At 42.3% G+C, this 26,635-nt stretch overlaps 1 protein-coding gene across 1 annotated transcript in view; it reads left to right on the forward strand.

Annotated features, from left to right (window-relative positions):
• Positions 1-25,873, forward strand: part of LOC308625585 (antigen WC1.1-like) — a 54,462-nt gene extending 28,589 nt beyond the window's left edge. The window contains exons 3-14 of the mRNA XM_081249965.1: positions 1,099-1,407; positions 1,501-1,809; positions 9,718-9,813; positions 9,892-10,206; positions 11,290-11,604; positions 14,409-14,450; positions 14,542-14,856; positions 15,463-15,495; positions 16,122-16,259; positions 16,678-16,770; positions 17,668-17,814; positions 25,582-25,873. Coding sequence (XP_081106091.1) covers positions 1,099-1,407; positions 1,501-1,809; positions 9,718-9,813; positions 9,892-10,206; positions 11,290-11,604; positions 14,409-14,450; positions 14,542-14,856; positions 15,463-15,495; positions 16,122-16,259; positions 16,678-16,770; positions 17,668-17,814; positions 25,582-25,727 — 2,258 coding nt within the window. The 3' untranslated portion in view covers positions 25,728-25,873. The remainder of the gene's footprint in view (positions 1-1,098; positions 1,408-1,500; positions 1,810-9,717; positions 9,814-9,891; positions 10,207-11,289; positions 11,605-14,408; positions 14,451-14,541; positions 14,857-15,462; positions 15,496-16,121; positions 16,260-16,677; positions 16,771-17,667; positions 17,815-25,581) is intronic.
• The last annotated feature ends 762 nt before the right edge of the window (positions 25,874-26,635 follow it).

Genomic DNA, 26,635 nt, shown 5'->3' on the forward strand with positions numbered 1-26,635 from the left:
GACTCTCTGAGCTTACTTAACATAACAGACTCATTTTTAAAAATTTTTACTTATTTATTTATTTATGGCTGTGTTGGGTTTCCGTTTCTGTGCGAGGGCTTTCTCTAGTTGTGGCAAGCGGGGGCCACTCTTCATCGTGGTACACGGGCCTCTCACTATCACAGCCTCTCTTGTTGCAGAGCACAGGCTCCAGACGCGCAGGCTCAGTAGTTGTGGCTCACGGGCCCAGTTGCTCCACGGCATGTGGGATCCTCCCAGACCAGGGCTCGAACCCATGTCCGCTGCATTGGCAGGCAGATTCTCAACCACTGCGCCACCAGGGAAGCCCCCGGACTCATCTCTTTTTCCCCATTTAGGTCACCTAAGAACCTCTTGGAATTTTTTGCCATCAAAAATTGTCAGAAAATAAAATTTGGTACCATAAAAGTGGATTAGTTATAATGTCTATATTTCTTCTCTTGAACCATCATCCATCTACAGTTGGCATGCCCTCATGGATCCAGCCTTTATGATTTTCTCTACCCCAAGTCACTTGAGGATTGGCTCCTGGGTCATAAAACTGATCAGACTATGAACCCCACAAGTCTCAGGAAAGCTTTATAACTTTGTCTGGATGATAGGTCTCTGCTCTCTCATAGCCATTTCACTCTGGTTTGTTCTGTTCTTCATACCTCTATACTCAAGTTTGAGTGCCCACACAATATGCATTATTTCCTTGGGCTCTGGAAGTCCCAGGCTCCTAAAAGAGAAACTTACTTCTCCAACAAATGCTAAAATATATGTTCCTGGTATTCAGCCATTCCTGATGATCTGTCTTGGGCCCTGTAGTTTCCTGGCCCCTAGATAAAGAATTCACATTTCTAACCAATCTCAAAGTATTTGTTGCTGGGATTCAGTCATTCCTAACTGACCCTGCAAATACTTCTGGGTTTCTCTTCAGAAACTTGCTCATGAAAATGCAACTCTGACACTGTCAAATTCTCTCTCCATGTCCCACTCCTGGAAAAGAAAAGCTTTCACACCATTGCCTATTATATATTGTTTTCAATTGTCAAGCCAAGATCATGAACACTCACTGGCTTTGTTTGTTTCTCTTAGCACGTGTGCGTCTGGTTGGAGGGGATGGACCCTGCTCAGGGCAAGTAGAAGTGCGTTCTGGACAAGACTGGACCCCAGTGTCTGATGGGAACTTTACATTCCCCACAGCCCAGGTCATCTGTGCAGAGATGGGATGTGGCAAGGCTGTGTCTGTCCTGGGACACGTGCCCTTCAGAGCATTAGATGGCCGGGTCTGGGCTGAAGAGTTCAGATGTGAGGGCGAGGAGTCTGAGCTCTGGTTCTGCCCCAGAGTGCCCTGTCCAGGGGGGACTTGTCACCACAGTGGAGCTGTTCAAGTTGTCTGTTCAGGTGAGATGCAGATCAGGATATTAACCTCCCTGCATACTCTGTTCAGGTCAGAAAAACATGAGATTTTGCTAAAATTCTATCTTTTCCAACCAGCATACACAGAAGTCCGGCTCATGAGAAATGGCACTGCTCAGTGTGAGGGGCAAGTGGAGATGAATATTTCTGGAAGATGGAGAGGGCTCTGTGCCTCCCACTGGACTAGGGCCAATGCCAATGTTGTCTGTCGTCAGCTTGGCTGTGGAGTTGCCATCTCCATTCCAAAAGGAGCAGAAGGAGGTGATCAAATCTGGGAAGCCCGATTTCACTGCTTGGGGGCTGAATCTTTCTTGTGGAATTGCCCTGTGACTGCCCTGGGTGTTCCTGACTGTACCCATGGAAACACGGCCTATGTGATCTGCTCAGGTAAGAGAGAAGGAAGGGCTAACTTGTACTCAAGATGCTCCTTGAGTGAAACGTCCCCAAGAGCAGAGAGTGAGGGAAAACTGACCTCAAAACTTAGATATTGCATGGTGAAATATGGTTTTTGTCATTGTTCATTTTGCAGAGCAGGGCAAGAAGCATTAAGGGGAATAATATTTTTTAAAATAAACATAGGTATTTAAGTATAATCATAGAGAACAATGTATTAGCAGTAAGTATATTCCTCAGTCAGCGTTTTTCCCCACTGAACCATGTGAGAATTACTATACCCATCAGATTCCTTTACTAGGTAACTCAGCATGTATTTCTTAAGTGCAAAGACATTCATTCAAATTCAGGAAATTTTAATTTCACACAGTATTATTAACTGTTTATTTGAAATACATGAGAACCTGAAGTTGTTTGTTTTTTATTTGGTTTTGTTGTTATAGTAGAAACGTTTAATTATAAATTCAATATTTTTAATAAATCAGGATTATTCAGATTTTCTATTTGTTCCTGTGTCACTTCAACTGGTGCTTTTCAAAGAATTTCTCCACTTTAGCTAAATGTTTAAAAGTCTTGGGAAAGGGGGAGTGACATCAGCATCATGGTAGTGTAAGATGTCCCTCCTTTTTGTCTCTCTTTTTAACAACTAATGATCAAAAGTGCCTCTGTGAAAGTTGTGGGATCCAACATCCTATACCAAGGGACCAGGAAGATGATCACCCACCTGGGCATCCAGTAATAGGCAGATAGACATTGGTACAGATTGCGGACCCAACAGGAGTTAGTGAAACTGTCCCAGCCCCCTGAGCCATGGTCAAGGAAAACCTGGAGAAAGTTGGCAAGTGCTGATTTGGTCAGACACTTATGAAAATTGTTAGAAGTCCAGGATTCCTGGGAGGAGATTTCAGTACTCTGTTGGAGCCAGAAAAAAAAAGCTTGAATGATTGGAGAGGATTAAAGAATTTTGTTAGTGCTGCCCCTCACCCCAAGGTGACACAGCATAAGTCTGAACTAGCCAGTGGTGCCTCTCCCATGGGGGAAAAGGAGAGCAGTGAGTTAGTGTCCACTCAATACTGCTGGAGAAGCCAGTTTCTCTCCAGTAGCACCCAGAGTTCTGGGGCCAGACCTCCATGACTACGGGGAGAGAAGAGATATGAAAGAAACCATTTCCACTAAGATCAGGAACAAGACAAGGCTGCCCCCTCTCACCACTCTTATTCAACCTAGTTTTGGAAGTTTTAGCCACAGCAATCAGAGAAGAAAAGGAAATAAAAGGAATCCAAATTGGAAAAGAAGAAGTAAAGCTGTCACTGTTTGCAGATGACATGATACTATACATAGAGAATCCTAAAGATGCTACCAGAAAACTCCTAGAGCTAATCAATAATTTGGTAAAGTAGCAGAATACAAAATTAATGCACAGAAATCTCTTGCATTCCTGTACACTAATGATGAAAAATCTGAAAATGAAATCAAGAAAACACTCCCATTTACCACTGCAACAAAAAGAATAAAATATCTAGGAATAAACCTACCTAAGGAGACAAAAGACCTGTATGCAGAAAATTATAAGACACTGATGAAAGAAATTAAAGATGATACAAATAGATGAAGAGATATACCATGCTCCTGGATTGGAAGAATCAACATTGTGAAAATGACTCTACAGAGCAATCTACAGATTCAATGCAATCCCTATCAAACTACCATTGGCATTTTTCACAGAACTAGAACAAAAAATTTCAAAATTTGTTTGGAAAAACAAAAGACCCCGAATAGCCAAAACAATCTTGAGGATGAAAAACGGAGCTGGAGGAATCAGGCTCCCTGACTTCAGACTATACTACAAAGCTACAGTAATCAAGACAGTGTGGTACTGGCACAAAAACAGAAAGATAGATCAATGGAACAGGATAGAAAGCCCAGAGATAAACCCATGCACATATGGTCACCTTATCTTTGATAAAGGAGGCAGGAATGTACAGTGGAGAAAGGACGGCCTCTTCAATAAGTGGTGCTGGGAAAACTGGACAGGGACATGTAAAAGTATGAGATTAGAACACTCCCTAACACCATACACAAAAATAAGCTCAAAATGGATTAAAGACCTAAATGTAAGGCCAGAAACTATCAAACTCTTAGAGGAAAATATAGGCAGAACACTCTATGACATAAATCAGAGCAAGATCCTTTTGGACCCACCTCCTAGAGAAATGGAAATAAAAACAAAGATAAACAAATGGGGCCTAATGAAACTTGAAAGCTTTTGCACAGCAAAGGAAACCATAAACAAGACCAAAAGACAACCCTCCGAATGGGAGAAAATATTTGCAAATGAAGCAAATGACAAAGGATTAATCTCCAAAATTTACAAGCAGCTCATGCAGCTCAATAGCAAAAAAACAAACAACCCAATCCAAAAATGGGCAGAAGACTTAAATAGGCATTTCTCCAAAGAAGATATACAGACTGCCAACAAACACATGAAAGAATGCTCAACATCATTAATCATTAGAGAAATGCAAATCAAAACTACAATGAGATATCATCTCACACCAGTCAGAATGGCCATCATCAAGAAATCTAGAAACAATAAATGCTGGAGAGGGTGTGGAGAAAAGGGAACACTCTTGCACTGCTGGTGGGAATGTGAATTGGTACAGCCACTATGGAGAACAGTATGGAGGTTCCTTAAAAAACTAAAAATAGAACTACCATATGACCCAGCAATCCCACTACTAGGCATATACCCTGAGAAAACCATAATTCAAAAAGAGACATGTACCAAAATGTTCATTGCAGCTCTATTCACAATAGCCCGGAGCTGGAAACAACCTAAGTGTCCATCATCGGATGAATGGATAAAGAAGATGAGGCACATATATACAATGGAATATTACTCAGCCATAAAAAGAAACGCAACTGAGCTATTTATAATGAGGTGGATAGACCTAGAGTCTGTCATACAGAGTGAAGTAAGTCAGAAAGAGAAAGGCAAATACCGTATGCTAACACATATGTATGGAATTAAAAAAAAATGTCATGAAGAACCTAGGGGTAAAACGGGAATCAAGACACAGACCTACTTGAGAATGGACTTGAGGATATGGGGAGGGGGAAGGGTAAGCTGTGACAAAGTGAAAGAGAGACATGGACATATATACAGTACCAAATGTAAGGTAGATAGATAGTGGGAAGCAGCCGCAGAGCACAGGGAGATCAGCTCGGTGCTTTATGACTGCCTGGAGGGGTGGGATGGGGAGGGTGGGAGGGAGGGAGATGCATGAGGGAAGGGATGTGGGAACAGATGTATATGTATGACTGATTCACTTTGTTATAAAGCAGAAAGTAATTTAAAAAAAAGAATGTCAAAGGGCGTAAAAGGGATGCAATTCATGTTGACTGTGCTCAGAGCTTCAGCAGGAAGCCCATCCATAATCCTCTGGGAGAATGTCACCCAAAGATCTCCCTCCCTGGGCCTGTGGGCACCTCCAATTCCCCGAGTACTTAACTCACACGTACTGCCACTCTCCTGACAGCTGCTTTTGTGTGTTCCCAAGTGTGGAGGTGAAAGCAAGCTCCAGTAAATGGAGTGATCTCAAAAAAACAGACTAGGGTCTGTGGGCAAGGAGGTAACCACAGACTTGAGCTGTAGCACAACATGCTGCAAAACAGGAGTGGCTTCCAGCAGCCTGGTGAGTTGTAAGAACCAGAGGAGACATAAAAGCTTAAGATTTCTGCTGCAAGAAGGAGCAAGAAATGTGGAGCAAGTGAGTCTATACAAGGTCCGAGAAGATTATATACCACCTGAATGTAATTAGTAAAGATTTGATGCGGTGTCTGTTACATCTAAAGCAAAAGCAGCAACGCAAAATTGTGAGGAACTTGAAGAATCAAGGAAAGTAGTTATCACCAAAGGGTCAAAATAACCTTCCAAAACTGACAAAAGACACATGTTGATGATGTGGAATTTTGTGATCTAGCTTATAAAGGATCCAACATAGCTGTTCTGAGGAAACTGAATGAGGTACAAGAAAACACAGAAAGACGACTCGATGAAATCAAGAAAACAATAGATGAACAAAATGAGAAATTTAACAAAGAGAAGTTATAAAAAGAACCAAACAGAAATTCTGCTGCTGAAGAATTTAATAAATGAACTGAAAAAAATATGCAATAGAGAGCATCTCTAATAGAGTAGATCAAATTCAAGATAGATTCAGTGACTACTGGATCCAATCTTTGAAATAATCAGTCAGTGGAGAACCAAAGGAATAAGTAAAAAGGAACAAGGATATCCTATGTCATCTATGGGTCTCCATCTAACACACAAATATTAGAGTAATTAGGGTTCTATGAGAAGAGAAGGAGATGCTGAGAGAAAGTTTATTTAAATGAATAATAGCTGTGAACTTTTCAAACTTGGGGAGAGGCTTGAAAATTAACACTGATGAAGCTAATAGATCACCTTATGATCTGAATGCAAAAAGACCTTCTCCCAGAAACACTATAATTAAACGTAAAAATCAAAGACAAAGAAAGAATCATAAAAGTAGCAGAAAAAATATTGAATAAAGTGGAATAACTAAATGATTATAATGTGCTGTTTAAAATTTGAAACTCTACTGGTAACATCCAGGACCAGCTTGTTCACGTTGTTTAGGGTTGCAGATTGATGACTTACATATAGTTTGTCCAGGTATGCAGATTGTCTTTCTAATGATCAATGAGGTGTAATCAAATATAAGTGATATTTCTTTACTAGCAAAAACTAGGGAAAAATTGGAAAAATTCCATTATTATAGTGTCAAGACTGTTAAATATGTAGGAAGAAACTAAACAAAATATTTCAAGGTCTTTACTTTGAAAGTCACAGAACATCTAAAAAATATATATATATATATATATACCATGTTAATGGATTAGAAAACTCAATAGAGTTGTCAATTCTCCTCACTTGATCTACACAATCAATTTAATCCTAATCAAAATATCAGCAATATTTTTATGGAACTTTCTAAGCCAATTATAAATTTAAATGGAAAGGAACTGGAATGGACAAAACAGTTTTGAAAAAGAAGGACAAAAATGGAAGTAACCTAACTTCAAGTTTCCTACAAAGTATCCAAAGTAACGTGGACATTGAATAAGGATAGATAAATAGATCAATGGAACGTAATAAAGTTCAGTAATAGATCCAAACCCATGTATAATAAGTTGATTTTCTACAAAGGCATAAAGATATTTCAAAGGAAAATATAATCTCTTCAAAAAATGATTGGCTAACTGAATATCTGCATGGGAAAAAAATGAACCACAATCCTTACTTCACACCATAAGCCCCATTTCCCCCATCCTCACCCTGCAGAAAACCCCTCAATCCATCAAAATATCTCAAATAAATGATCAGTCTCATGTAAAATTTAATTATAAAACTTGAAGAAGAAAACTAAGAAAAATTATCATGACCCTGGAGTAGGCAAACATTTCCTAAGGCACATAAGGCATTAACCATTAAAAAAGTGAGAAGTGATTTTCATCAAAATTAAAACATTTGCTTTTTGAAAGAAAACGTTAAGCAAATGAAAAGGTACTCAACTGATAGGGAGAAATTAATTGCAATCCGTATATCTAACAAAGGACTTGTAACCAGAATAAGATAAGAATTTATAACAGAAAAATAAGAAAAGAAATACCCAGTTTAAACATGGGCAAAAGATTAAGAAAGACAGTTCCCCAAAGATGATATACAAATGGCCAATAAGTAAATGAAAAGATACTCAATATCATTAGTTATTAAGGAAATTCAAATTAAAGTATAAGGAGATATAAATTCACAAGCTAGAATGGCTAGAGTTAAAGAGACTGACAATTCCAAGTTCTGGGGAAGCATATTGATTTACTAGAACCCTCATACACTGCTGATAGTAATGTGAAAGAAGACAACTCTTTTGGAAAAATCAAGTTTTTAAAGGTAGACATACACTTACCATGTTACCCAAAATTTCTGTTACCCAAGAGGAATGAAAAGATTCGTCCGCAAAAAATTTAGGCAAGACAAGTCATAGCATCTTTACTTAAAAGAGCAAAAATTATAAACTACTCCAATTTTCTTTAGCAAAAGAATGGAAAACAAATTATGGCATATTCATACACTGTAAGCCTTTAACAATAGAAAGAATAAACTACTCATAAATCCAACTACACAGATAAATCTCAAAGCATGCTGAGTGAAAGAAGCCATGTAAAAGGATTATATTTTATATGATTTTATTAAATTCTAGAAAAACACAACTAATCTATTGTTATAGAAGACAGATCAGTATTTGCCTGGGGCTGGGGTTGTGGGGCTTTTATTGGTTGCAAAAAGCATATAGGAACTTTTGGGGTAATCTTATATATTCTGAATTTTAATTGTGGTAGTGGATACACTGGCACAAACAATCGTCAAAACTTATGAAAACATACTCAAAATAAGGGTATTTTATTGCATGAAAGTTATACCTCACTACAGATGGTTTACTATTTGTCTTTTGTTTTTAGCTTAATTCTACTTCAGTAAAATACCATATTTTTAATGATTTTAGCCCTTTGAAAACTTTTGGATCTCATTTTTGTATAACATGATCAGCCTTGGTAAATGACCCATCAGCCCTCGGAATAAGGTGTGTTCTGTGGTTTTTTTTTTTTTTTTTTTTTTTTTTTGCGGTACGCGGGCCTCTCACCGCTGTGGCCTCTCCCGTTGCGGAGCACAGGCTCCGGACGCACAGGCTCAGCGGTCATGGCTCAAGGGCCCAGCCGCTCCGCGGCATGCGGGATCCTCCCGGACCGGGGCACGAACCCACGTCCCCTGCACCGGCAGGCGAACTCCCAACCACTGCGCCACCAGGGAAGCCCTGTTCTGTTGTTCTGAGAAGCATGTTTGTTAAGTGATACCATTCAAATATTCAAAATATTTACTGACTGGTTTTGTCGGTTTGCTCTATCAGTTACTGAGGCTGATAGAAGGTGGTTTCTGGTTACTGCTGCTGCATAACAAATTATTTCAAAATCTAGTCACTTAAAGCAACCGTTTTAGTTTGCATAACACAGATTACTGTGTATTTTTTCTCCAGCTCCCAATCACATTTTCCTCACTTGCTTTAAGTCCTCATTGACAGCATTGCCCAAGCTCATTAGGCTTCTGCTAATAAGCTCCTCTCCCACTTTTAGCTTCTGCCTCTTACTTTGTTCCAAAAGCAATGTCACATGTTTTAGGTGGCATCCCAAATTTGAGCCCTTATGGATACAGATGCTATGTATATGCATATACAAGTCCTTTTGAAGACAAACACTTCATTTGTCTTCAGTAAATACTTAGTAATATGGTGAGTATAAGTGTTTGGTTACTATTGCTACATAACAAAATTTCCCTTAAAACTCCTTTTTATTTTTGCCCGTGATTTGCTGGAATTTGGGAAGTGCTCAGATTGGCAGTTCTGTCTTGGGGTCTCATCAGGTTGCAGTCAGATATCAGCTGGGGCTGAAGTCATCTGAGGATCCAACTGAGTTGGGGATCCAGGATGGTTCATGAACAAGCCTGGCAAGGTGGAAGTTCAGCTGGGTTGAACTGAGTGACCAGAGACCTGCACATGACAGTCTCTGCAGGACGAGAGTCTCAAGAGGGTAGACTTGCCTATGATTTCACAGGAGGCTGCGTGACTTTTCAGACCTAGTGCTGAAAGTCAAGCAATGCTACCTTTACTTCCTTCTCTTGCTTTCTAGGGACTCACGAAGGTCAGCAGATATTCAAAGGGAGGAGGCATAGACCTCACTTCTCAGTGGAGGCAACATCAAAGATTCTGTGGATATGTTTAAAAACCACCAACCCTACCAACCCTCTGATCATTACCGTTTCTGCAGGAAACCAGAGCCAGGTGCTGCCCCAGTGCAACGACTCCGTGCCTGAACTAGCTGGCTTTGAAGCCTCAGAGGAGAGCGCTGCTGCCAACTGCTCAGGTGAGGGGTCCCACTAGACCAGAAGATCCTTCTCAGTCCCTGTGTCAATGCCCCATTGTCCCATTCCTCTCTCCTCAGACAGCAGACAGCTCCGCCTGGTGGACGGGCATGGTCACTGCGCCGGGAGAGTGGAGATCTTTCACCAGGGCTCCTGGGGCACCGTCTGTGATGACGGCTGGGACCTGGACGATGCCCACGTGGTGTGCAGGCAGCTGGGCTGTGGAGAAGCCCTCAACGCCACGGTGTCGGCTCGCTTCGGGGCGGGATCAGGGCCCATCTGGCTGGACGACCTGAACTGCACAGGAAAGGAGTCCCATGTGTGGAGGTGTCCTTCCCGGGGCTGGGGGCGGCACAACTGCAGACACAAGGAGGACGCGGGAGTCATCTGCTCAGGTCTGCGCTGCACATTGTCCCCAGGCTGGAGGAGGGGGTGGGGAGCCTGGAGGACGGGGGTCTGAGCCCTGAGGAAGAGTTCCTGAAAGGGCCAGAGAAGGAACTTCCTCCCACGGAGCCCGTCCTTCCAGCAGACGTGAAGATGAGGTGCTTTCCCTTCCTCCTGCAGCTGCTGAGGTTCTGGTCCTTTCTTCTCAGCAATAGCTCCTGGCAGAGCTGTTTCTTACAGTTTCCACTTGAAAGCAGGGCTCACTCTTCCGTTACCTTTGGTAGTAAAATCTCGAGATCCTGTTGCTATTGTGATGAAACCACATACTGAGTAGTTAAAAAACCACGAATTTATTATTTTACAATTCTGTATGTTAGAAGTCTGACAAGGGTCTCAGAGGGCTAACATCCAGGTGTCCACAGGGCTGCATTCTTCCTGGAGGCTCTGGGGAGGACTCCTTTTCCCCAGCCTTTTCTAATTTCTAATGGTGGCCTGCGTTCCTTGGCTTGGAGCTCCCTTATTCTACAGACAGCATTCCCTCTTCTGACCATTCTTCCATGTCTCATCTCCTTCTATCCAGTCAGGAAGAGTATTCCAGTTTTACGGATAGTGGGTCTTAGGATGTGATTAGATTGGATTTACTTTGTTAATTCATAATGTTGCAGGTTAATCTCACCATCCCAAGGTCCTAGTCTTAATAATTTCTATAAGGTCCCTTTTGAAATATGAGGTATTCACAGGTTTCAGAGATTAGGATGTGGACTTCTCTGGGGTCCATTATTCTATCACCTCACTGTCCACGTCCCTTTCACATACTGTCTTAGAGGCTTTTTTCAGGAAGCAGGATTCACCTCCCCGCTGCTGCAGGTGCCCAGGTTGGTTTTCCTCTCTGTTCATATCCACTACATCATTTTGGTAGAAATAGAAAGACAGACACAAATGGACAAAAAAGGAGAAAGATTTCAGTCTTGTCACCTGGCGGGTATTTCCTCAGCTGGGTCAGGGATGAGTGGTCACTATTTCTGGAAGAGAGGAAAACCCAGAGCACTGAGTAGGGTGCTTACTGTGTCCTGTTTCCTCCCTTTCAATTCTAGAGTTCCTGGCCCTCAGGATGGTGAGCGAGGACCAGGAGTGTGCTGGGTGGCTGGAAGTTTTCTACAACGGGACCTGGGGCAGTGTCTGCCGCAGCCCCATGGGAGACATCACCTTGTCCATCATCTGCAGTCAGCTTGGCTGTGGGGACAGTGGAACTCTCAACTCTTCTGTTGCCCTTAGGGAAGGTTCTAGACCCCGGTGGGTAGATGAAATCCACTGTCGGAAAACTGATACCTCTCTCTGGCAATGTCCTTCTGACCCTTGGAAATATAGTTCATGCTCTCCAAAGGAGGAAGCCTATATCTCGTGTGCAGGTGACTTACTGTCTGTTTCTGTGTGTCGGTGCCAACCTTGTAGGTCATTGTTAGTGAGATTTTGTATTTTCAGATCTAAGTGATGAGTTTAAGCTGAGTCTACAAAATGAATTTTGGATCAAGATTATTTAGTCCACATGTTCCAACATTGTTTCAAAGGGAAAAGTAAAGAAATCTGTGCTGACATCAGTTTATGTGAAAAATACCACAGAGATTAGGTGCATGTGTTCCAAGTGCAAAAACAACTGGAAACCATGTCACAGGGAGTCTATAATCAGGCTAATTAGCAGGAATGCCAGAGTAGATGCAGCCTAATTGTTGACCTCAGAGTTTGAAGGACTTTCCCGTGGAAGAGGGAGGAGATTCACCAGAGCTGCTCCAGGGGGCAGGACACTGATGATGGATGGAGATTTCAGGGAGGCAGGTTTGGGTTCACCCTCAGTACAAGCACTGTAGGGGAATCTCACCCCTGTGATGATACCCCAGGGAAAGAACAATACTACCAGGTCAAAGAACACTGGAGGCCCAAAGGAAGGCCAGCCCTCCTTCCCTTATGTCTCCTATTGCCTGTCTCTGTGTCTCTTCCCTGAATCAGCCACATTTGCTACTGCTGGACTTGTAGCATGCTTGGCACTAGGGAATTTGTGTCCTTTCCACTGGTTTGTTTTATGCCTAAAGAAAGACCAGTTCCTTTCTCTTTCATCTACATTACAGAGACATTACTTATTTACTGTAAACAGAGAAGACATATAAAATGTAAAAAGAGGGCTTCCCTGGTGGCGCACTGGTTGGGAGTCCGCCTGCCGATGCGGGGGACTCGGGTTCGTGCCCCGGTCCGAGAGGATCCCACGTGCCGCGGAGCGGCTGGGCCCGTGAGCCATGGCTTCTGGGCCTGCGTGTCCGGAGCCTGTGCTCCGCGGCGGGAGAGGCCACAACAGTGAGAGGCCCGCGTACCGCAAAAAAAAAAAAAAAAAAAAAAAAAAGATGTAAAAAGATAAATGAATCACATCCCATGACCTCTTGTCCATTCTTATCCTCCTGATGTAAACAAGATTAACGGACTGATATATGTTATTTTTCAAATTCCTCCATTATCATATTTATATCCAAACACATATACCCATAAAAGAGTTGATGTTGATGGTGTAGTGTTATTTATTTTTACAAGATTGGGATTCTACCATACACATTATCGTTAAATTTGTTTCTTATCACTTAATAATATATCATGGATATTCCTTCGGGTAGCTCTAACTCTTTTGTAAAACAATGGCATAATATTTCATTATGAGAGGTTGGTACTCCAGTTCATATTACCATTTGCCTGTTTACTGGTAGTTCAATTGTTTTAAAATTATTCCCCTCAACAAACAATTTTGCGGTAAGCATTTTGTACATGCATCTCTATATATTGCTGAGTTTATTACTTAGGATTACTCCCAATGTTGATATTATTAGATCAAAGGGTATATATATATATATATATATATATATATATATATATATATATATATATATATATATATATATTAACACACACAGTGTGTTACACTAAATTGTTGTGAGTTTGTTATTGTAGGTCTTTTCCTTCTCTTGTGTTTGCTGCCCAGAGAAGTTCCTTTAGCATTTGTTGTAAAGCTGGTTTGGTGGTGCTGAATTCTGTTAGCTTTTGCTTGTCTGTAAAGCTTTTAATTTCTCTGTCGAATCTGAATGAGATCCTTGCTGGGTAGAGTAATCTTGGTTGTATGTTTTTCCCTTTTATCACTTTAAATATGTCCTGCCACTCCCTTCTGGCTTGCAGAGTTTCTGCTGAAAGATCAGCTGTTAACCTTCTGGGGATTCCCTTGTATGTTATTTGTTGCTTTTCCTCTGCTGCTTTTAATATTTTTTCTTTGTATTTAATTTTTGATAGTTTGATTAATATGTGTCTTGGCGTGTATGTCTATTTTCTTTGTCTTCAATACTTTTATGTGCTTTTTTTTTTTTTTTGGTTCTGTGGTTTTTATCTCTGCGTCCTCTTAATATAGTTTTTTTCTCAGTATATTTATTTGTGTCTCCTGGACACTTACTACCCAGCTGTTTTTCTACTTATCTATCTTTCTCTAAATTCTACTTGTTCTATTCCTTTAAAAAAAATGTCCTCTCCTTATAGTAATCTCTTTGCTTGTCCATATGTCATACTGAAAAATGGATAAGAAAAGTTTAGAATCTGTTATATAATTTCATTTTTAAAAGTATAAATGTAATATTGAATACAAATTACTTCTGTGATTCTGGACTTATTATTTTTAAAATATCTCTTCTCTATTACTGTAAATCATTAATTTTAATTTGTATATCCTTTATTGTTTTACTTATTAGCAAGAATTCAAAACAATTGTATTTCTTCTATTCATTCACTCATTAAATATCAAGCCCTTATCGCAGTATTCAGAGAAAGTTCTCCATACATCCTTGTTGAATGAATGCATACAATGTGCAAGGCACTGTCTTAATAGCCAAAAAATGAGTAATATATGCAAGGTCTTTCCTCTAGTGGAGCTTTCATTCAGGAGTGTGCTTGTGTGTGTGTGGATGTCTGTGTATGTATTTGTTGTGGGATGTGGAGAGTGATAAACAGGTAAAAACGTAAAGTTATTTCAGCTGGTGATAAGATCCAGTGAATGCCTCATCCCATTAGATTATGAAGCATGTGTTTTCACTTGTCATTTGGACTGAGGCAAGGACCTTAGACAATTTTGTGTGGGGACAAGACCACCCCCAGCTGTCCCTGATCCAGCACTTCCCATTGTTTGCTTCTGCAGGAAGGAGACCTAAGAGCTGTCCAACTGCTGCCCCCTGCACAGGTACGTCAGCCCCTCCCTCATCCCCTGTGGCTCCCAGGGGCTCCTTCCTTCCCACCAGGGGCAGTAACAGGAGGGGCTGCTGTCTTTTCAGACAAAGAGAAGCTCCAGCTCAGGGGAGGAGACACCGTGTGCTCAGGGCGGGTGGAGGTCTGGCACAGCGACTCCTGGGGCACAGTGTGTGATGACTCCTGGAGCCTGGCAGAGGCCGAGGTGGTGTGTCAGCAGCTGGGCTGTGGCCATGCCCTAGAAGCCGTGCGGGGTGCAGCATTTGGCCCTGGAAATGGGAGCATCTGGCTGGACGAGGTGCAGTGCGGGGGCCGGGAGTCCTCCTTGTGGGACTGTGCTGCGGAGCCCTGGGGGCAGAACGACTGCAAGCACGAGGAGGATGCTGGAGTGAGGTGCTCTGGTCAGTGGAGGGGCTTGGCTTCCACGCTGCTTGAGCTGGGGCAGTGCTGGAGCAGTGCGCTGGGCTGCGGTGTGCTGGGGAGTTTTTGTTTTTTGTTTTTTGTTTTTAATTTTTTAGATGTTGGGGGTAGGAGTTTATTAACTAATTTATTTATTTTTGGCTGTGTTGGGTCTTCGTTTCTGTGCGAGGGCCTTCTCTAGTTGTGGCAAGCGGGGGCCACTCTTAATCGCGGTGCGCGGGCCTCTCACTGTCGTGGCCTCTCTTGTTGCGGAGCACAGGCTCCAGACGCGCAGGCTCAGTAGTTGTGGCTCACGGGCCCAGTTGCTCCGCGGCATGTGGGATCCTCCCAGACCAGGGCTCGAACCCGTGTCCCCTGCATTAGCAGGCAGACTCTCATCCACTGCGCCACCAGGGAAGCCCGCTGTGGAGTTTTTGTATTCAGATAGCATCCAGGTACTGTAGCTATGACCTAGGAAGGGGGAGCTGGGAAGATTCAACACTGATGCTGTGGTGACTGAGCGGTGATTTCAGGGCTCAGGAGGGAGAAGTGGGCTCCCATACATTCTTGCCAATTCCTGTGCTCCAAACTCCTGTTTTTCTCTTTAGGTGGAAGAACAACATTGCCCCCCACTACAGCAGGTACTGTGCTACAATCCCTGGGTAGGGGAGAATATTCAGAGTCTTGGGACCTGTTCTGTGGACTCTCTGGCAGAATTAGCCAACTCAGGAGAGGAAAGATCCTGAGAAGCCACTGGCTGGTAGGGAGGAACCAGAGCATTTTCCTCGGAAAACATCCCGTGCCTTGGTTCACGGTGCCAGAAAGTTCTCATGCCCGAGGCCCAAGGGACGCTGGTTCTTGTGTTGCAGAATCTAACTTTTTCCTACCTGCCCTTGAGTGTTGAGTGTTTCCTACCTGCCCTTGAGTGTTGAGTGTTTCCTACCTTCCCTAGGTGCCAGTCCCAGGACTTGTTTGATGCTCTGGTCTCATAAAGCCCAAGGGGAAGGGATGCAATTGTAAGCTGGGTACTCAGAGGCTGGGTCCTCAGCAGGGAAGCTCCTTACTAATCCCCAGCTCTCCCTTGGGCCACACTGGCTGGAGTGGTGTTGAATTATCCCAGGGCAAGACCTAGGGGAGCCCAGTCATTGTCAGTCCAGTTGTGTCTCAGGCTGGGACTTTACTGTCCAGTGCTCCCTGGAAACGTTGGCATAGGGAGTTTCTCTGTACCCATGACCTTCTCCAAACCCTCTTGCCTTGTTATCCTTAGGGACGCGACCAGGCTCATATCCTATCCCTGGCATCTTCTCCCTGCCTGGGATCCTCTGCCTCATCTTGGGGGCCCTTCTCTTCCTGGTCCTCATCATCCTGGTGACTCAGCTGCTCAGATGGAGAGCAGAGCGCACAGGTGGGCTGCAGGGGGTACTGGGTACCATGGAAAGTGCGTGGAGGCAGGAAGTGGGGCCAGGTGGGAGGAGGGGAAACTTGGGCCAGGTCTTTGTTCTTTCCCCCTTTAGTCTGCAGAACTCCATCTGCTTCATGTTAAACTCTAAAGGCTGAATACACAGAGGTTCTTAGGACTGAGGTGTGAACACTCATAAGTCATGGCCTCTTCTGTGAGACCAGAAAGAGCTGGGGCTGAGCTGCGGACTCAGAGTCAGACAAAGGCAGAAGGTGCAGACGTGGTACCTGGGGTGGGAGACTCTACAGAGGTCCTGGCAGCCCTGAGGGCTTTTCCACATGTGAGCATCGGGGAAATGAAGGGTTAGCTTGGGGGCTCCTGGTGTCTAGGGTGGCAATCTCTGACCTGCTGGTGGTTTTCTCAGCCGTATCCGGTTTTGAAGATGCTCTTGCTGAGGCCATGTATGAGGAGCTTGATTACCTTGTGACACCGAAGGAAGATCTTCTGGGCAGGCCAGGTGGGTATCTCTGCCTTGTCCTCCTGGGACCTCTGGTTGTCAGCCCCCCACTGGCTGTGAGCCATATTCTCAGCATCCACAGACCCCACATCTGCTCCAGGCTCACAGAGGCAGCCCCTCCAAAGGTGGCAGGCTGGCCGCTCCAGAGCCCCTGTGAGTTTCCAGCGTCCCTCTAAACTGCAGAAGTCAAGCCTGTCCCTGCATTTCTTCTCAGGCTCACACAGGTCCCATGGGTGTGGGGAGGGTCGTTCTGTTTTTTGTGTGATGGTTTTCTCCACATTAGGGTTTCTGTCAGATGACTCTTTGACCAAACTGCCATATGACACTGGGGATGGCGAGGACAATAGTGACTACAAGTCCACTCCAGGTAGTAGAGGTGGACCTGCCTCAGATGGGTATTGAGGGTTAGGGAGAATTTCCCTTATAGAAATGAGATGCAAAGGGAACAGTCTTCCTTTGACTGGGACTAGAGGGATCCCTTGAGTCCAGATGGGGCCCGTCCTCCCCCTTCCCTGGCTGATCTGCAATGTCTCAGGTTGGGGCTGGGCTCTCTGTGTCCAGAATCACACTCATTCGGTCACAACAGGCACACATTGTTTTAAAAATTAATATCTGGAAAGCATAATTTGTTGGAATATTTTAGTAATGCTCATTGGTGTAAAGTTGCTTTGAGATATGTAGTTTTAAACAAGAAATATTGAGATTTTGAACGTCATTTTTTTGGTTTATGGGCACATCAAAATGAAATATGGCCTTAGAAAAAATCTGTTGAAACAAGGAGTGACTGGTGCCTCTATTTCGCAGCTCAGAAACTTTGGGTCAGAAGGGATCTTCTGAGGTATTTCCCAGGCCAACCCTTTTATTGTGGTTTTATCTGACCCCCTTTTCTGCCCCTAGAACCACCAGAGCAGAAGACTGATGACGCTGGTGAGGGTTATGATGATGCTGAAGAGGTGCCAGTGCCTGGGGCTCCTCCTGCCTCTCGGAGGAGCGAGGGGGAAGTGCCCCCAGAGAAGGAGAATGGGGTGAGGGTCTCTCAGACAGGTGAGTGGGGTTAGCTGATCTCCTGTAATCTTTGGTCTCTGTCCTGGAAAGGGTGAATTTGAGCTCCTCAACGCCCATCCTTCCTGGAGATTCAAAATTTGGATGAGTTCATGTGTTTGATAGGATCACCACTAACACATGTCATCTTTAATGCTGTCAGACTACTTGGGAGGGAGGAATCACTCTGTGTTCTTGGGATGTATGTCTCCAAATTGTTCAACCTAAATTTATTACTTTATGAGTGATGAGCCTGCATTAAGACTTATAGATTAGGTAATTTCCTGGCTGTCCGGTGGTTAGGACTCTGCTCTTTCACTGCTGGGGCCTGGGTTCAATCCCTGCAGGCGAACTAAGATCCTGCAAGTGGTGCAGTGCAGCCAAAAAGAAAAAAAGGCTTATCGATTAATTGACCATATTTACTGAATCCAAAAACGGAACAACTGTTTTGATTACATCTTCGTGCTGTCTCATACATGAAAGGTAGTTCGAGATTTTAAAAAAGATATTGCAGTACTGGAATTTGTGAAGCATTTTGATAATTTAAGATGCACTGTGGTGTTTTTAAACTAGAGTCCTGTAGCTTAGTTACACCTGTGCAGAACGGGTGATTACCACACCTACCACAACTTTTCCCCAAATCACCTTTCCCCAAGATCCCCGTGCTCCCCACAATTCCCACTCCTCAGACAACCCTGCTGTGTTATTCTTTATCCCATAAATACCCCACCCCCTTGTCTTCTGGGAGCCAGATCTGAGATTTGTTCTCCTGTCTTCTCTTTGGCTGCTTTGTGAATCAGCCCTGTCTTTGCTGCAAACCTCGGATGTCTCAGCGTTTTAGCTTGCTGTGTTTCTGACAAAGGGAACCTGGCTCGGATAAATCACCCAGCAAAGAAAAATCCAACACACCAGTCAGACTTTTACCACAGTTGTCTATGCCACGTAGCTGACAGGGTCTTGGTGATCCGGGTGGGTGTCAGGCCTGAGCCTCTTGAGGTGGGAGAGCCAAGTTCAGGACATAGCTCCACCAGAGACCTCCTGGACCCACATAATATCAATCGGCGAGTGCTCTCCCAGAGATCTCCATCTCAACGCTAGGACCCAGCTCCACGCAATGATCAGTAAGCCCCGGTGCTGGACACCCCATGCCAAACAACTAATAAGACAGGAACACAACCCCACCCATTAGCAGAGAGGCTGCCTAAAATCAAAATAAGGTCACAGACACCCCAAAACACACCACCAGACAAGGTCCTGCCCACCAGAAAGACAAGTTTGAGCCTCATCCACCAGAACACAGGCACCAGTCCCCTCCACCAGGAAACCTACACAAGCCACTGAAGCAACCTTACCCACTGGAGGTAGACACCAAAAACAATGGGAACTACGAACCTGCAGCCAGCGAAAAGGAGACCCCAGACACAGTAACTTAAACAAAATGAGAAGACAGAGAAACAGATGAAGGAGCAAGGTAAAAACCCACCAGACCAAACAAATGAAGAGGAAATAGGCAGTCTACCTGAAAAATAATTCAGAATAATGAGAGTAAAGATGATCCAAAATCTTGGAAATAGACTGGAGAAAATATAAGAAATGTTTAACAAGGACCTAGAAGAACTAAAGAGCAAACGAACAATGGTGAACAACACAATAAATGAAATAAAAAATTCTCTAGAAGGAATCAATAGCAGAATAACTGAGGCAGAAGAACAGATAAGTGATCTGGAAAATAAAAGAGTGGAAATAACTACTGCAGATCAGAATAAAGAAAAAAGAATGAAAAGAATTGAGGACAGTCTCAGAGACCTCTGGAAGAACATTAAACACACCAACATTCGAATTATAGGGGTCCCAGAAGAAGAAGAGAGAAAAAAAAAAGAGACTGAGAAAATATTTGAAGAGATTATAGTTGAAAATTTCCCTAATATGGGAAAGGAGATAGTCAATCAAGTCCAGAAAGTGGAGAGAGTCCCATACAGGATAAATCCAAGGAGAAACATGCCAAGACACATAATCCTCAAACTATCAAAAATTAAATAGTAAGAAAAAATATTAAAAGCAAGGGAAAAGCAACAAAAAACATACAAGGGAATGTTCAGAAGGTTAACAGCATATCTTTCAGCAGAAACTCTGCAAGCCAGAAGGGAGTAGAAGGACATATTTAAAGTTATGAAAGGGAAAAACCTATAACCAAGATTATTCTACCCAGCAAGGACCTCATTCAGATTCGATGGAGAAATTAAAACCTATACAGACAAGCAAAAGCTAAGAGATTTCAGCACCACCAAACCAGCTAAAGGAACTTCTCTAGGCAGGAAACACAAGAGAAGGAAAAGACCTACAATAACAAACCCACAACAATTAAGAAAATGGTAATAGGAACATACATATCGATAATTACCTTAAATGTAAATGGATTAAATGCTCCAACCAAAAGACATAGACTGGCTGAATGGATACAAAAAGACCCATATATATGCTGTCTACAAGAGACACACTTCAGACCTAGGGACACATAAAGACTGAAAGTGAGGGGATGGAAAAATATTCCATGCAAATGGAAATGAAAAGAAAGCTGGAGTAGCAATTCTCATATCAGGCAAAATAGACTTTAAAATAAAGACTACTAGAAGAGACAAAGAAGGACACTACATGATGATCAAGGGATCGATCCAAGAAGAAGATATAACAATTGTAAATATGTACGCACCCAACATAGGAGCACCTCAATACAAAAGGCAAATGCTAACAGCCATAAAGGGGGAAATGACAGTAACACAATCAGAGTAGGGGACTTTAACACCCCACTTTCACCAATGGACAGATCACCCAAAATGAAAATAAATAAGGAAACACAAGCTTTAAATGAAACATTAAACAAAATAGGCTTAATAGATATTTATAGGACAATCCATCCAAAAACAACAGAATACAGTTCTCAAGTGCTCATGGAACATCCTCCAGGACAGCTCATACCTTGGGTCACAAATCAAGCCTTGGTAAATTTAAGAAAATTGAAACCCTATCAAGTATCTTTTCCTACCACAACGCTATGAGACTAGATATCAATTACAAGAAAAAAACTGTAAAAAATGCAAACACAGAGAGGTTAAATAATATGCTACTAAATAACCAAGAGATCACTGAAGAAATTAAAGAGAAAATCAAAAAATACCTAGAAACAAATGATGATGAAGATGACAGCCCAAAAACTATGGGATGCAGCAAAAGCAGCTCTTGAGGGAAGTTTACAGCAGTACAATCCTACTTCAAGAAACAAGGAAAATTTCAAATAAACAACCTAACTTTACACCTAAAGCAATTAGAGAAAGAAGAACAAAAAATCCCAAAGTTACCAGAAGGAAAGAAATCATAAAGATCAGATCAGAAATAAATGAAAAAGAAATGAGGGAAACAATAGCAAAGATCAATAAAACTAAAAGCTGGTTCTTTGAGAAGGTAAACAAAATTGATAAACCATTAGCCAGACTCATCAAGAAAAAAAGGGAGAAGACTCAAATCAATAGAATTAGAAATGAAAAAGGAGAAGTAACAACTGACACTGCAGAAATACAAAGGATCATGAGGGATTACTACAAGCAACTATATGCCAATAAAATAGACAACCTGGAAGAAATGGACAAATTCTTAGAAATGCACAACCTTCCGAGACTGAACCAGGAAGAAATAGAAAATATAAACAGACCAATCACAAGCACTGAAATTGAAACTGTAATTAAAAATCTTCCAACAAACAAAAGCCCAAGACCAGAAGGCTTCACAGGCGAATTCTATCAAACATTTAGAGAAGAGCTAACACCTATCCTTCTCAAACTCTCCCAAAATATAGCAGAGGGAGAAACAGTCCCAAACTCATTCTACAAGGCCACCATCACCCTGATACCAAAATCAGACAAAGATGTTACAAAAAAAGAAAACACCAGACCAATATCACTGATGAACATAGATGCAAAAATCCTTAACAAAATACTAGCAAACAGAATCCAGCAGTACATTAAAAGGATCTTATACCATGATCAAATGGGGTTTATCCCAGGAATGCAAGGAATCTTCAATATACACAAATCAATCAATGTGATACACCATATTAACAAATTGAAGGATGAAAACCATATGATCATCTGAACAGATGCAGAAAAAACTTTCAACAAAATTCGACACCAGTTTATGATAAAAACTCTCCAAAAAGTAGACATAAAGGGAACTTACATCAACATAATAAAGGCCATGTATGAAAAACCCACAGCCAACATCATTCTCAACAGTGAAAAACTGAAACCATTCCACTAATATCAGGAACAAGACAAGGTTGCCCACTCTCACCACTATTTTTCAACATTGTTTTGGAAATTTTAGCCACAGTAATCACAGAAGAAAAAGAAACAAAAGGAATCCAAATCGGAAGAGAATTAGTGAAGCTGTCACTGTTTGCAGATGACATGATACTATACATAGAGAATCCTAAAGATGCTACCAGAAAACTACTAGCACTAATCAATGAATTTGGTAATGTAGCAGGATGCAAAATTAATGCACAGAAATCTCTTGCATTCCTATACACTAATAATGAAATCTGAGAGACAAATTCAGGAAACACTCCCATTTACCACAGCAACAAAAAGAATAAAATACATACGATAAACCTACCTAAGGAGCCAGAAGTCCTGTATGCAGAAAACTATAAGACACTGATGAAAGAAAGTAAAGATGTTAGAAATAGATGGAGAGCTATACCATGTTCTTGGATTGGAAGAATCAACATTGTGAAAATGACTCTACTACCCAAAGCAATCTACAGATTCAATGCAATCCCTGTCAAATATCAATGGCATTTTTCACAGAAGTAGAACAAAAATTTCTCAGTTTGCAGGGAAACACAAAAGACCCCGAATAGCCAAAGCAATCTTGAGAATGAAAAACGGAGCTGGAGGAATCAGGTTCCCTGACTTCAGACTATACTACAAAGCTACAGTAATCAAGACAGTGTGGTACTGGCACAAAAACAGAAAGATAGATCAATGGAACAGGATAGAAAGCCCAGAGATAAACCCACGCACATATGGTCACCTTATCTTTGATAAAGGAGGCAAGAATATACAATGGAGAGAAGGCAGCCTCTTCAATAAGTGGTGCTGGGAAAACTGGACAGCTACATGTAAAAGCATGAAATTAGAACACTCCCTAACACCATACACCAAAGTAAACTCAAAATGGATTAAAGACCTAAATGTAAGGCCAGACACTATCAAACTCTTAGAGGAAAACATAGGCAGAACACTCTATGACATAAATCACAGCAAGATCCTTTTTGACCCACCTCCTAGGGAAATGGAAATAAAATAAACAAGTGGACCTACTGCAACTTAAAAGCTGTTGTACAACAAAGGAAACCATAAGCAAGACGATAAGACAACCCTCAGAGTGGGAGAAATATTTGCAAATGAAGCAACTGACAAAGGATTAATCTCCAAAATATACAAGCAGCTCATGCAACTCAATATCAAAAGAACAAAGAACCCAATCCAAAATGGGCAGAAGACCTAAACAGACATTTCTCCCGAGAAGATATACAGATTGCCAATGAACACGTGAAAGGATGCTCATCATCACTAATCATTAGAGAAATGCAAAACAAAACTACAATGATGTATCACCTCACATGGGTCAGAATGGCCATCATCAAAAAATCTACAAACAATAAATACTGGAGAGGGTGTGGAGAAAAGGGAACCCTCTTGCCCTGTTGGTGGGAATGTAAATTGATACAGCCACTATGGAGAACAGTATGGAGGTTCCTTAAAAAACTAAAAATAGAATTACCATACGACCCAGCAATCCCACTCCTGACCATATACCCTGAGAAAACCATAATTCAAAAAAATTCATGTACCTAAATGTTCATTGCAGCACTATTTACAATAACCAGGACGTGGAAGCAACCTAAGTGTCCATGGACAGAGGAATGGATAAAGATGTGGCACATATATACAATGGAATATTACTCAGCCAAGAAAAGAAATGAAATTTAGTTATTTGTAGTGAGGTGGATGGACCTAGAGTCTGTCATACAGAGTGAAGTAAGTCAGAAAGAGAAAGACAAATACCATATGCTAACCCATATATATGGAATCTAAGGAAAAAAATGAAGAACCTAGGGTTAAGACTGGAATACAGACACAGACCTACTAGAGAATGGACTTGAGGATATGGGGAGGGGGAAGGGTAAGCTGTGAAAAAGTGAGAGAGTGGTATGGACATATATACACTACCAAACGTAAAATAGATAGCTAGTGAGAAGCAGCCGCATAGCACAGGGAGATCAGCTCGGTGCTTTGTGACCACCTAGAGGGGTGGGATAGGGAGGGTCGGTGGGAGGAAGACGCAGGAGGGAAGAGATATGGGGATATATGTATATGTATAACTGATTCACTTTGTTATAAAGCAGAAACTAACACACCATTGTAAAGCAATTATACTCCAATAAAGACGTCAAAAAAAAAGAAGAAGAAGATGTGGCACACATATACAATGGAATATTACTCAGCCAAAAAAAGAAATGAAATTGAGTTATTTGTAGTGAGGTGGATGGACCTAGAGTCTGTCATACCGAGTGAAGTAAGTCAGAAAGAGAAAAACAAATACCGTATGCTAACACATATATATATGAAATCTAAAAATAAAATTGGTTCTGAAGAATCTAGTGGCAGGACAGGAATAAAGACGGAGATGTGGAGAATGGACTTGAGGACACAGGGAGGGGGAAGGGTAAGCTGGGACGAAGTGAGAGAGTGGCATGGACATATATACACTACCAAATGTAAAACGGATGGCTAGTGGGAAGCAGCTGCATAGCACAGGGAGATCAGCTCGGTGCTTTGTGACCATTTAGAGGGGTGGGATAGGGAGGGTGGGAGGGAGACACAAGAGGGAGGGGATATGGGGGTATATGTATACGTATAGCTGATTCACTTTTTTATACGGCAGCAACTAACACAACAATGTAAAGCAATTATATCTCAATAAAGATATTAAAAAAAGAGGCACTGTGTTCATATGTTGCACTAACATGTACAGTGTCTGTGATATATGGTGGCCTTAAAATTAAGCCATGGTGGTAGATCACAGACTGAGAATTTGTGGGCAGCTAAGGGCTAATCTGCTCCAGACATTTCAGTGGCCAGGAGAAGATACTCATTCTCCAGAAAAGAGTATTTCTCCATGTGAGGGCCCATGTGGTTCCTGGGGAGGGGCCAGCTGTGGATGCAGCCTGTGACAGTGTTTGTGGGCATTTGCAAACACAAGTCAAGGCAACTAAGGGCAGAGTTGGGTTGTCAGTGAGGAACTCCGATTTCTCCAGTCTCTGGTCTCCCTCTCATTGTGAATTCACATCTGTCAGTTGTGCAAGTAGAAGACTTTAAATTCATTGTTATGATTCTTACCATTCTTGGGTTATCTCCCTGCAGCTGGGGTCAGCCAGGAAGCAGGGCTTCACAGAGCTCCTGTGTTGGGCACAGACATTTTAAGATCCCACGTTTTCCAGAAGAGCTGAAGCCCCAGACCCACACGGACTGGATCCTGCTAGGATAGCCCTGATATAGCCTTACTGTAACTAATGTGAAACAGTCTGAGCCTCCCGTTGTGCTCCCCAGTGATGCTTTGTCATGAACACTTACTTGACTTCTTTCCACCACAGGGCACTGTCCTGTCCCTTTGTCTCAGTTCTAATTAAACTTCTCTTTACCATTTCAGGCTCTTCTCTGAACTTCTTTAGAGAGGCGGCTGATCCTGGGAAAGGAGAAGAGAGCCCCTGGCTGCTCCAGGTGGAAAAAGGGGACCCTGGGTATGATGACGTTGAACTAAGTGTCCCTGGAACATCCACAGTGGCTTTCCCATGATGTTATACTAAATATGAGATGAAACCTCAGATATTCTAATTGCCTGTATTTCAGTAGAGTAGTGCTGACCTATAATTGTGTTATATGGAAATTGCTGAAAATGAAATATTCTGAATAAAGTAATTTTTTGCTTTGTTGATAATTTAGCAAGTTGCACATCAAATGCTCTTAGAGGATTGGTCTCTTCAATTTCAGTTTCCCTCAAAGGAAATGCAAGGTGAGTGAATTGACTTGTTTTCTCACCTCCCCCAAAGGCTAATGTAGGCATGACTTTGCCCAGGCTCAGAAATGCTCCAGGTCACTCTTACTTAGACAAGGGACTCTAAACTTGGTCCACACTCACACCCTCATTCCTAGCAAGATGAACTCATTGAAAAAACCAGTCCTGAACATTTATGTATGCTTTTCCCCGAGATGTCATATCATCTGTTTTTAAATATTCCCAGGCACCAGACTTGGGTGTGAGTTTCAAAGTTTAGCCTGGGAGGTTGGCTGGTGGGAGAGAATGGATACAGCCTTACTTATCCTGTCTAAAATGTCACGGCCAGTTAAAAATCTAACTCTACATAACTACGTCTTCCTTTTTCTTCTCTAATTTCCTCAGTTACTCTTTTCACGTATTACTCAAGCGCATACAGACTCATCCTCCGTCTTCTCCCATACCTCATTGGTTATCAAATCCTTTTAAATCCAGTCTTCCCTCTCCAGCACTTCTTCCTATTTCTTCAGGACGCTGTCATTTCTTGTCTGTCCAAATCTCTAGCCTTCTAAGTGAATTTTATCAGCTCATATCTCTCTTCACTGCAAGTTGATGGAGGGAAAATTGGTGCTCACCCCCATCCTGTATCCAACTGGGCCAAGAGGGCAAGAAAGTGGAGACCTAGGCAGAGGGAAACTGTAAGAAGGAA

This window comes from Mesoplodon bidens (assembly GCF_964165515.1).
Source record: "Mesoplodon bidens genome assembly, chromosome: 11".
NCBI lineage: Eukaryota > Metazoa > Chordata > Mammalia > Artiodactyla > Ziphiidae > Mesoplodon > Mesoplodon bidens.